Raw genomic sequence first — 13,052 nt, 5'->3', positions numbered from 1 at the left:
AAGTGCATGCAGAGATTTCTGTTTAAAAAGGAAGGAATAAACAATAATACTAAAATTACTGGGTTTTGAGCCTATACTCTCAAAGGAGCGATAGCTTTTCTTTGAATTTACAATTGGAAAATGCCATGAACAGATAGGACTAGTACACATTAGCAAGCAAGTGAAATGGATGTTTTTGGACTTTATTTTACAATTACTGTGCTTGACAAATGTGTGGGATTTTTTTTTTAAGCAATAATAAATTTCTTCAAATATGGGGTGGGCAGATTACCGCCAGGCTGCTCTCTGGTTTATACACGGCTTATCTAATTTTGTTTTAAACCACATAACTTTAAGCCTCCATTTGTGTTAGACACCATAAAGAACAGAATTTTTGTTAACATTCAGTAAATGACATTTAAGTCTCTCTCTCTCTCTCTCTCTCTCTTTTTTGGCTCAATAGATTTTAAAATGTATGATTATCATAACCTAATATTGTCTTTGTCTTCACTGCAGTGGATTTCCGATCAAACTTTTCCCCTTCTTTTAATACTTTAGGGAATTTTCAAACGTCGGGATGTTTGGCTGTAATGCCCCAAGATTTGTTCTCCCTGAAAAAAATCATAGTGACAATTTATTAACTACAGAGCAACTTGGCTTTTAGGGGTCTGCAATTTCTATTTTGATTTACAAATATCCATTTGTGCTCAATAGACCTAATATTAAATCTTAATCATAGTTAAGTTTCTTTTCATGCAATTACTTTATCTGCTAATTATCTTGTTTTTAATTCTAAAAATTAGGCGGAGTCAAATCCGTGGGGCATTACTTTTATTATAAGAAAATATATTTAAAGGTAATTCTAAGTTGAATTACATTGCATATGCAATGGTGTGTACATTTAAAATGAATCAGAAGTTTGGAAATCTGAAAACTATTTGTATGTTTGAATATTTAAAATTTTTTTGTATTACCACTTTAATAGCTTTTACATACAGATATTGGAAACACATTAGTACAATTAACCTTAAAAATAAAACTGATGGGAAATAAAACTCCTTAGATTCAAAATGGTTTATTCACACAAATTTAATAGGATATATCACAATTGTTTGGTCCATAAATATTTAGGGGAAATAGTTTCTATACAATGCATTTATCAATAAACAAAGAAACATGGACAATTTTGCTAGACCACTTACTGTACTATAAACACGAAGCTCAATATATAAGATTATTGAATTTATCAACTATATTTGAAAGAGTGCACAACTGCTTTCTATGACATGTTTGTCCCCTCTAACAGGATACACCATAAAAAGAGTTTCGGAAATAAGAGGTAAAACAGTACAAAACTAGTGAGGTGTCAAAAGGGCTTAAAACAGTTAATTTAACAAACAACACATATATCCTGATTTTTCACAAACTTACTTCCAAGTTATATCATAAGGCACATAGGAGAACTGAGTTATAATTAGTCTACTTAATAAAGTAGATCTATAGTACCATACATTGTTCTGTCAAAGAACAAAATTTATAAGTATCAATATTTTACCTGTAAAAGTGTATTAATAAGATCTCAGCCTTACCAAGGTTGTTTGGTCTGGTTAGTGGTAAATGCCCAAAATGTAATAGAAATATGAAAAGTCAAGATTTAAGCTCCATATAAGATGATAACCACACTTGCTAAATATATAATGGCAATCACACCTTTCTTCTGTTACAGTGTTAACTTATCTTCCACCATCTTTTTTTAAAAAATAAGCTACTTTCTGTGCTAATTTTCTAAAGACCCTGAGCAAAAGTTACAATAATGCACTTTAATGTGGGCAGTGAACTGTCAATATGTAACCACACATTTATACAGCCAGAAGGACACCTTTAAAATCTATTAAATAGCCACTTTGACCACCGAAGGAGATTTAAGGGGTCCAAAAAGTGGAGAATATGTGCAAAGTTATTCTTAACAATCCACTAAAGCAAGACATATATCTTGACTTCTTTTTTATTTATTTTTTTTTAGGAAATCCACAATCTAATTGGTATTTAACTACAACAGAAGCATATAGATGAACATTCACCACTGCCCAGACCATTAAGATTTTAGCTTAAATTAAAAGAAAAAAAATGCTACTGTAAACTAGGAAATATATTCAGATCAGCATCCACAAGGCTTCTGAGTTTATTTACTTTAAGACTAATAACTTTCAATCTGTAACGTCAGAAAAGCTTTTTTTCTGACAAATATATCAACCTATGCCAAAGTAAAATAAAGCAAAACAAACCAAAGATTTCTTGTTTTTGATATTTGTCTACTAAGGTTTTTTTAAAAAACATTATTCATATAGAATGCCAGATACAATATCATGGTACAGCTGAAGCCAATTAATAGATCTATTAACTAAATTATACTGATTTTTTAACTTCTTAAAAAATTATATTTTGCTTATTTCCATTTTCCCTAGGAAAAAAATTAATTTAGAAAGAATGGTTTTACAACTATCATTTTTAGCTTTAGGTTAAAAGTATAGAATTTCAAACTCTACATGGAATTTTCATAGATACCCAGGGAGTTTAAGTATTTTTCAAATGTTGAAAAACAAATAACTAACAAATTTTGCTGGGATGTACATCCCCAAAAAAAGGAAAAGTCACATCCTTGGAACAGATTTCCCACCTAATTAATCTTTAATATTTGGAGCTGCTGTAGATAATGGTTTTGTTTAATCATATTCCTCATTTGTAAGAAAAAAGAATGATCAAAACATTTTTTCAGTTTTAAAATTAAAAAAAAAAAACAATGTGAAGTTTTCAAAATTCCGTAAGTACACATACAATCGCAAGATTTTAAAAATAACTTTAATATTCTGATTCTTTTTTAACCTAATCATTTAACTCGGAATATGATTATTTGCCCATCATAATACCACTTTTTTTTTTCTTCGAGATTCTGGAAATAAGTAACATACAATTTTAAGAGGCACTTATTAGAATAATTCAAAAACTCCCCTTACCAACTGAAAGATCTAATTAAAAACAAAAACAAAAACAAATACACTTTGTAGACAAAAAAAAAAAAACCACTTTGTAAAGGAGACAATACTGTAAACTCATTTGCCAAGTGGCTGCAGATGCTACACACCAAGCTGTTGTTTTTATTTCCCAAATATCTTGTGGGTTAGAAAAAAAATCTTGTAAATAATAAAATAATAATTAGAATAATAAAAGAAGAGGAAGAATTAAAAAAAAAAAAAAACCAATGTTAGAAAAGGTTCGTTAAGGTAGTTTGTGAGGGACTTCCGGATTCGTGGCTGTCCATGTTAGAGGTCACGGATGTCACTACAGTGATAGTGGGATTGGTCAGGTCTGTTAAAGTGGTCGCAGTGCCGGGTGGAGTAAGAGCGCCGCTGTCTGCTGAGGGCGGGGCCGGAAGCGACGTGCCATCAGCTTTATCAACACCCCCATTCTCCTGCCGCAAAAGGTTCCTTCTGAATTTGGCTCGTGCGTTTTGGAACCAAACCTGCAAACCAATCCCAATTGATTTCTTTACCGATGTTTATTTTATACTTATTTTTTTTCTCTTTCCTTTTTTTTCTTGCTTGCTTTTCTTTTCTTTCTTTTTTTGAATGTATGTTTTCTTTTTAAATATAATTGTTTGTTTTTCTTGGGAGAGAAGGGTTTTGTTGTTGTTGTTGTTGTTGTTTGTGGGGGGGGGCGGGTTTTGGCTTTCTTTTAGAACAGAGTAATTCAAGTAATGCTACAGATACTCTCTCAATTGCATATATCCCCCCAGCATTAACAAGTGCCACTTGGGACAATTGATGCTTAAGTGGAGATGCCATAGAAATGAAGGCACAGAGATAAAGGGGAAAAATATATCCTGATTCCTTAAATGTTTGTTATCTTTTGAGAATGGGGAGAGGCAGGATCACTGAAAGTTTCGCAAAGTAAGAATGACTTGTATGAAATGACCATCACTGATTTCAGGCTATCCTTGAGTCTGACACGTGGTAAGTAGTCTTTTCATAGGAAAAACCCAGGACCACAGACCCCAAGCAGCCAGAAACTGGTTTGTGGAATTTTAAGTGTCTGCAATGCGTCACTGAGAAGTAGAAGAGGATCACAGGTGACCCAGAGCAACCCACTATAATTTCATTAGTTGTATATTCTTACCATGATGAGTTTAGGAAAACAATTGGACAGCAGATCTAACTCCCAATGTTTAGTTTTGAAACCTGGTTTACTAAAATGGGAAAATACTTGCTACAATTGGTTGCTGAGACACTAACCCTAGTTGTGGCTCAGGAGTCAGGGGGGGAAAGGGGGTCAATTTGCATTTGGAAGGTCATGGCCTGTGAGTGAGGCTGCCAAGAGTTTTCTGAAATACAAAAGCACCAGCAGGTTCCTCTTCAACTCTGCACTGAGCCTAGTGTGAATGGAACTCTCTAAAGCCACAACTTATACAAGTAACATCAGCCTCATTAGCAGAGCAGTGAGGCAAACTGCTGGCTTTGGTGGTCCCATCTCTCCATCTGTAGGGAGAAGGTAGCTGGATTTGAGAAGATCCTGGGTCTGTCTGTGGGCACCCTTCAGGAAGCCCCTGCAAAATTGCAGCCTACCCTCTAGGGAGATAACTATGATAAACTAATGAAAAGCAGTACAGGAAATATCTGTATTGCTCTGAACAGGGAAGAGAACTATTTTACTGGCAAGGGTAAGGGAGAGGTATACACAGCCAATGATGGAGGTTTCTTACCTGCAAAACTCTTTTGGTGAGGCCTGTTTTCTGAGCAAGCTGCTTGAGATCCTTGGCATCTGGGTTGTGGTTGATGGCAAAGTAGGATTTCATGGTCCGGAGCTGGTGGTGCTTGAAGGAGGTTCTCATGCGCTTGGTCTTCTGAGAGGGTGGGTAAGGCTGCTGATCCCGGTCCAAGTGGTCAGCTTCATTCTCATTACAACCTGTTGCGGTAACAGTGAACAAACAAGTGCTCAGTGGAAAGTCAGACATTAGTTGCAGGGATGGCAGGCTGTATAATGCTGTGATAATAAAGCAACAGTGGGAAAGGCTGTCAACCCAATTATAAGCGGTAGCTAGACGAAACAAAGAGGTTAATTGCCAAAGTCAGCAAAACCAGTCTCTTAATACGGACACGACCAAAGTTTATATAATAGAAAAGTATTAGATAAATCCTCTCTTTTGCATAATGGTTACTAGAAAGCTCAGGAAGACAAACAAGCCATAAGTGTGAAAGAGACATCCGAGAGTGAAAAGGAAAATCTCTAATGTATTTATGCATATCGGCACCTGCCCTTCCACAACACACACTGTTTTTAGAGATTCCATATTTTGTCTGTTTGTGAAAGGAGACATACTAACCGAAGGCACTGTTCCATCCGTGAGGGATATGCAAACAAGTAATTTCAGCTCACTCAAATGTGAGAGTTTTTGAGAGCCCACCAACTAAGGAAGAATTTAAGTCAGTTCCAATTTTTAGCTTTTTCTGATACTCCTAGAGTCTTCCCAATCAGGAAAAAGGTAGAGAGTAGCTGGAGAAAAGGGAGAAGTTACAAAATAAGAATTTGTAGATTTCCTATGTAATCCTAAGAATATTATTTTTAAGGGTTTTAGGCTATATCTGGTTGACATTGGACAATTCCAGGAAGAAAATAGTTTTCCCCTGGAGTTATTTTAATAAATATTTCTGAAAGAGAATGAGCTCAGACTTCTCTTCACTCAGTTCATGCCTGAAGCGTTCCCCACAGCTCACAGTTCAGAGACACTGATGACGCTTATTTCTCAGCTCAGATCTTGGCCCTTTTTGCTGTGGATGTGAGTGAGTGGGATTTGAGCTGTGCCCCCTGGCTGGCCTGGCAGAAAGAGGGTGACATCTCTCTCCTTGCAAAGTCCTGCTCATCATTGAGGGCAAAACAACCCAGTCTTTGAAACCAGCCTGAAAGTCATCATCCCCAGGATGTAAAGTGGCACATTTAAAAGGCCATTTCCAATAACGTACTGGCTCTGCAAAGAAAATAGGATTACAAAATGAAAATATTTTGCTAAATATTGACTGATTCAGCCAACATTTCAACTTAAAGGACATTACTTCAGTTATTTATAGGATGCATTTTCAAATCTGATCATCCTACATTTTAGTACATTATAATAGGATATCTAAAATCAACCTAATCTTATCACTTGGTGGGGAGCAGACAAAACCCGAATCTGAAAAAAGCAAGGCATTTCTTAATATTAGGTCTTCTGCTTGATAAAATATTATTTGTCTGCTATGCTCTGGTTAGAATTATGTTCTAAAACTTATTTTTCATAAGTCAGCATATACACAGAAACAGTAGTTTTGGTCATCAACCAAGAGGTCATCACATTTCATCACAAAATCCCTTTTACAAGCAATTCTCTCTAATGTAAGAGGACATTATATTAATCATGAATTAATGTCTCCTTTGTTTATATTTCCATAAGATACATAAGTAGAGGGCACATTTGGCAAAAGAGCAGATAAGTTCATTGAGGGAAAGATTATATAACATTCACCTTTGTGTCCCCTAAGTTGAGTACAGGGCCAGGACTCAAAAGCATTTCACCAAGATTTTGAATCTTTGTTCATCAATAAAATTGAATGACTGTTAATGAAAAATCAAGTCAACATAAATGGATTCCAAGCTGAATATATACATACAAATGTTAAACATAGACTTCTTAAACTGCAGCAGAAGAGTAACATGTACTCAGAGATAAGAGAAAGAATGTACTTTACATTTTATCCTATTTTAGCCCAGTGGGGATATGTTAGGTTCAAATATTCCACAGAATTGTACTTTCATATCCTCAAATGGATGAAACAGCATCTTATGACCTACTATAAAACTATACTTAACTCCAGTAAACTGAGCTATATTTCAGACAACCAGGTTATAAATGTGCCCACAAGAAAATGGTCAAAGAGGCACACCTCAGTCATTGGGGGCTTCTTCAAATATGATTTCATTCCTATCATATGTGAGCAACATGTAACTTTTCCTGAACAGCACATCAAATTGAATATTACACTTGGGATAGAAGACTTAACTTAGTGTTTAAATAATGCCCTTAGCCATTCCCCCACCCCACAATAATATTTTTTAGAGATGAGTATGATTCCTATCTTCAGTATGTACTTCATTAGTCTTTAAAACGAAGTCTATGAAAACTAATTATAGAATAGTTTGATTAAATTGCTTTTCTGAATATGCATTCTATATTCATTATTGCTGATTAACAACTCAGCAGATAACTTTAGTTCATTAAACACAATAATGGGACTTGTTTCCACATAGACTAAAATCCAGTGTATGAGGAGATTGTTAGCTCTTTATTAAACAGATATTACTGTGTGATTTTCCTGTGACAGTGTCATCATATTGTTCAACTTAAAAGAGCAAGCTGTTTCTTCCACAGAGTAACTCAGTGCATTATCCTAAATTGCTTGTGTTTAACTACAAATGCATTATATAAACTTGGAAGTGATTGTGTTTCCCCAGACTCTGCTTCTAAAGCTATATGTGTTTTCCCCCCTGAATTATGAGATGAAATGATAACGCTCTTAAAACTGCTTTAACCATACACCTCTAAGTACATATCTGGCATTATAAAGGCAGTGAGACGATCTAAATATTTTCTTTTCCATTCACTTATGAAGTGGTCATCTGGAGTAAAGTGAGTTTCTGTTCTGAAGGTGTGTAACCTTCTGAGAACTAACTGATCCCTGGGAGACCACTAGGGGTCAGTGCCAGGCTAATTTAACAACCATCAAGAGTTTTTTGAAGTTTGGAATCGAAGAAAACGTTAAGGAAGGGAGATTTTTTAAACTAGCAAAAATGTAGTCTCTCCATTAACGCTAAGTTATCCAAATGAGAGCTGCCTATCCTAGACTAGATCTTCTTCTCACCTGTGGAGGGCTTCATTTCAATCCAGCATTCCAAATAAACTATGTCTCTTTCTAAAATATCTGTCTGGTATCTGCACAAGGAGGTATAAATTAGGAATATTCTCATTGAAAGGCATTTGCCAGATGTCAAGCACTAAATGATCTTTACCAAGTTTCACATCTTCTGTGGATGTCTTTGAATCCTAAACACATGTTCTGTATATGTTTTTTAAAATATACGAATGTATAAATTATATTAGTTTAGTGTTAGTGTTACTCTTTCTGAGACTAGGTTACATTTAACCAGAGATGGCAATGTAAGATCCAGAAAAAGCTAAAATCATGAGTTAAAACTCTGGGTGCATTTTATTTTCTACCGTTTAACATGTTTTAAATTTGCTGAAGCTTATCTTTTGCTAGTTTTGTAACAAATTGGCATTAGACTCATAAACACTTTTTTAATAGCAGGGTTGATTTCTGTTCATATATCTTCAACCCAATTTCTCGAGCTTATTTTCATTTGATTTTAAAGAAGTACATACTATTCATTTGTATCTCTAGGAAAAGTCTGGAAAGGATGGGGTGGATGCTAATTAAGGGGCACCCAGTCTGGGGTGGTGTGATGTACAAACTCAGGATAGGGAGGCCTCGGCAACCCTTTCCCCTGCATGAGCAAAACAGCATCACCTTTCTCAATAAACCTTGCAGCAGCACTAATTTGCAAACTAAAGACTAAGTGGAAGGAGATGTTCTTTTCTCTCTTTTTTTTTAAGAAATAAATGTACACGCTCTAGAAGTAGGGGATACTAAATTCTGTTTTTAAATCTTCCCGGATCTTTCTAACATAAAGTAAGACCCAAGACAAAATCAAATTTAGCTAGTTAGATAAAATAAACATTTAAGCGTGAAAACTAGGATTGCTGCCGCGTGGATAGAAATCACCTTTCTGCACACTTTCTCGGGGCTGAGGGATTCCCTTTCTCCAAAGGACTCGCTCGTTATGGGGGTCTCGGCCTCTTGGTCTCTGTCTCTGTCTCTCTCTAATTAGGGCATTAGGGCCTTGGTGAGTGGCTCGAGATTCCGATGTCATCTTCTATTAATAAAGAACAATTAGTGCCCTGCTTGTCCTGCTCCGGGGACCTCGCATCAAAGGAGATGAAATGAGCGCACTGGGCAAAGTGGTCCCGAACCAAAAGCCCCTGCGGAAGCGCAGCAGGGGCGAGCGCGAGGCCGCGACCCGCAGCCGGGGGTTGGCAAAACCCGGGGCTGCGCCCGCTGCCCTGCCATGAACCGGCCCGGGTGGGGTCTGTAGCGAGCCAGCCGGCGCTTCTCCCTTGGTCTAGCGACCCTGGCATGAACCCTCGAGGGACAAGTGCAGCGGCGCTGAGCTCCCTGGTCCCTAATCTCCGTGGGATGCCGCCCGCCGCGCTGACCCGGACGGGATTCCTTCTCCTCAGTTAAATCAGCCGACAACCCCAGGAGGGAGCCAAGCAGAAGGCTGGGGAGAGCCCGNNCTTCCAGAGAGGCTTTCCCTGAAAACTTCGGGCTCGGGCTCAGAGCAGGACTATTAGTTCCAAATGGTTCACACTGGCTATGTGACTGTGGATAAATCACTTATCCGACTGGATTACTTCCTTTACCATTGAGCCACAATGGGTCAGGCACCATACCAGGCAGTGGGGACTGTAAAACAAAAACCAGCAAGATCTGTGTTCTTAGATGTCCATGCTTTAGCTGGTATCTGGGTGCTCATGGTGTCAGAGTGGGGTTGCCACAGCGAGGTCCCCAAGGTCCCTTCCAATAGAATGGACTCCCTAGCCTGAGTGCCCTGCCTCTAAGATTCCCATCCAGGGCTGGGCCCAGCAAGGGAAACCAGTCCTTAGTGCCCAAGAGTTAGCTTGGGGCTTTCCAGGCCCCTTTTCCCAGTGTCTGGAACTCAAAAGAAGAGCTTCCTTCCTGCATGGAGGAAGATAGGATCTGCAATATCCATCTCCATCCTCACCTGGGGGATGGAGAGCCGGGCATACTACGAACCATGGGAAAGTGGTGAATGAGAGAGATTGATAAATGATAGGTGTCCCCCAAAACAAGGAAGAATGTGTGCTCTCAGGCCTGTTGCCTGCATTTTGTTTTTAATTAAGAAGGCCAGTGGAGGACAGAAGAGCAGCCTGTCTCACCACTAAGCCTCCTCAGTGGGCCTAACCTGGAGCTTCTTTCATTTTTCCAAGGGGTCTGGAGGTCCGGATGATTTATCATACAGGGAGTGAGCTGGTTGGATGAGTACCCTGACCTACGGAAGGGGCGGGCCAGCTCAGCTATGGAGAGTGATTCCCACCCCTACAGCTGCTTTTCACCAAGATCAGGGATTTGGTTTTCAACACTCTTGCCAACTGTGTTCCTGATTAACTCTGGGCTGGTGACCACAGCCTCTGCCCCCTCTAGACAGACTGGAGTTGGGCTCTGAAGATTTTTTTTTTTTCAGTATATAGGAAAACCTCCTCCAAGATCTATAATTTGGCTTCCACGCAGGAATTGCCCTGGGGCTGTTTTGCTCCAACTGGGAGCCAGAAACTAATGGGCTCATTAACTAATGGGCAACAAGGATTTGGCTCTGCCTGTTTGGGGGAAGTCATTGCAGCCCCATGGTCATGAATGTGTTTTTTGCCACAACCTAAATAAAGGTCTTTCTCTTCCTTCTCCCTTTCTCCTTCTATCCCCCTCTCCTTCTCTCTCTTCTCTCCTCCTCTCCCTCTTTCCCGTTCTTCTGAGTGAAAGGTAGTTGTACTGAGGAATGAGGCATGTTAAGCAAAACCCCTCTTGCCACCAGATCTTGAATGGGAAAGGAGCTCCATGGAATCCTCCTCAGGAAGCCAGGCCAGGGCTGGAGGGGGGAGGAGGGAGTAGTAAGGGCCCACCTGAGTTGTAATTGACGATGTCTACTCCCAGCGCTGGGCTCTTCCGCTTCCGGGGCCGCCCTTTCTGCACGGTGCCAGTGCCATTGAAGTAAGGCAGGGCCAAGCCTCCGCTCTTGGCCGCCAGCTCGGTGTAGCTCAACTGCGGTGGATACTCCCCTTGCAAGAGGGTCTCGAAGTGGGCGCGGCAGTACACCAGGCTGTCCTTCATGCCAAAATGGTCACCCGTGGTCAGGGTCTTGTTGCAAGTGGAGCAGGTGAAACAGCTCAGGTGGTAGACAGAGTCTCGGGCACGCATGACCATCTCAGAGGCGGAGATGCCAAGGTGGCAGCGGGCACATCTCTGCACAGAGAACCTTCTGGAAAAAAAAAAAAGTCATGTCAGGGCGCTGGGTGAGGCAAAGGCAGGGCCATCTCCCACCCGTGACACCTGGGGTTTGGTCAGCAGTGGTCCTAGACTGACACCTACGAGGTCTCCGGGAGAAGAGGACACGGGTCCATTTGGTCATTAATTTTATTTGCTTATTGACCTGTTCTGGTGAAGCAGGACAAAGAACTCTTACATTAAAATGAGAAGAATAGAGTAACATCTTCAGTTTCCTTCTCTGTAAAGATTTAAAAAAAAAAAGCCAAAAAAAAAAAAAAAGAAAGAAAAAAGTCCAACAACCAAACAAACCCGCACTAATTCAAACGCTAGGTAAAGAATATTAAATTGCAATGCCAAGGGAAAGGGTTTTATCCGTTACAAAACATTCTATGAAGGGTGGTGGTATTATTTATGGATGTGTGAGTGTGCGTGAAAGCATTCAGACAGACGCTTTTACAGAAGAAATCTAATTCTTTTTAAATCACCTCTCTCCCTTTGGTTGAGAGCAGAGCTAGGTCACTTGCACATAGTTCTCTTTCCCACTCCAGAAAAAATAACTGGGAAGCATCAAAAAACATCCCTGGAGTTTACTCTCCAGGCTAGCCGGCATGGTTCTAACAAGCAGTAAATGGAACTCAGAACTGAGTGGCTTGGGTTTCACCAACGGCGATTATTCCTTTCCATGGTCATTTACGTGGTCTCCCGCCACCCTCGCGAAAACCTAACACCGGGTTCCGGCTCCCCGGGCCATCAGTTCAGTTCCAAGGTGCGGGTCTCGCCCAGTTCGTAGTAAACGGAAGAAAAGGAAAAAATACCCGCTTTAGTCTCGGTAGACAGACACATATTCATTCACTATTTCAAGATTTCTCCAGATTCCCTCTACTGAGCTGTGAAGTGTCGGTAGCGGGGGATATTCACCGGTAGCTCCTGACCTTGGATGTCCCTCCCACCCATCCTCACCGCCCTTCGTGGGGGTGGCGCAGCTTGAAGGCGTGTGCAGTGGACTTCCCCGGTCTCGGGATTGCTAACCGTACCCCGAAGGGGCGAAAGGTGGGGGACAGAGAGGAAGCTCCCGGGTTCGGGCAGGTGGCCCCGCCAGGTGTACCGGGGTGTAAGGGATAGGGGCGGGAATACCTGTAGTAATCCTCCTTGCAGTAAATGCTACCGTCCTTGGCGAAGCAGGTGAGCTCGGACTCCAGGGCCAGCTTACATTCACAGCACTTCAGGCACCTCAGGTGCCACTGTTTGTCCACAGCCAGCAGGTAGTACCTGTCCGAGATCTTGCCCCCGCAGCCGGCGCACAGAGCAGGCTTCTCGGGGCTTAGCGGGGGCATGCCCTGCAAGGCAAGCACATCGCACCGCTGAGGACTAGCGCGGTGGGGACGCACAACGCGGAGTTTCCTCCCGGCAGCGGGAGTTCCAGTCGTTCCGGGAGCATGGCAAGGGTCAGGGGCCACAGCACAAAGACAAACGTCGGGGAAAAGTTAGCGATTTTTCCTTTTGCGACTCACTCCCTTTCTGCAGTGCCTGCCTGAACCCTGCGTTCGCATTCTCCCGGGGCTATTAACCTAAAGACAGGCTGGCCATCTCCACCCTCTTTTAAAACCTTAAAGACAGCCGTCCACCTCGAGCCTCTTTTAAAAATGCTAGGAGCGCATCAAGTATAGTTTGGCGGATGCTTTCAAACTCGAATATACATGCTAAAAATCGTAGCTTTCAACGCACACAAAATAAAACGATGGAAATTTTTACTGGGGAATGGAAAGGAGATTTGAACGAACACAAGATTGTTTTGAAACCATTCCATTTCTCTAATTTCTTACGGGCAGCGTTAAATTAAAAGGAAGGAAGAGATTATGATACCTGTGC

At 40.6% G+C, this 13,052-nt stretch overlaps 1 protein-coding gene across 1 annotated transcript; it reads right to left on the bottom strand.

Annotated features, from left to right (window-relative positions):
* Window positions 1-2,582: 2,582 nt before the first annotated feature.
* LHX9 (LIM homeobox 9) lies at window positions 2,583-12,530 on the bottom strand. The gene is made up of 4 exons (XM_008685086.2): window positions 12,318-12,530; window positions 10,820-11,175; window positions 4,736-4,938; window positions 2,583-3,499 (listed from the first exon to the last, which is right to left on the bottom strand). The coding sequence occupies exons 1-4, from the start codon at window positions 12,515-12,517 to the stop codon at window positions 3,242-3,244; spliced, it is 1,017 nt and encodes a 338-aa protein (XP_008683308.1). The 5' UTR covers window positions 12,518-12,530; the 3' UTR covers window positions 2,583-3,241.
* Between the last annotated feature and the right edge of the window lie 522 nt (window positions 12,531-13,052).

Source organism: Ursus maritimus, unplaced genomic scaffold, assembly GCF_017311325.1.
Source record: "Ursus maritimus isolate PB19 unplaced genomic scaffold, ASM1731132v1 scaffold_2, whole genome shotgun sequence".
Classification (NCBI taxonomy): Eukaryota; Metazoa; Chordata; class Mammalia; order Carnivora; family Ursidae; genus Ursus; species Ursus maritimus.
Note: the sequence above shows the minus strand (reverse complement) of the source record. Positions and strands in the feature narration are given on the sequence as shown.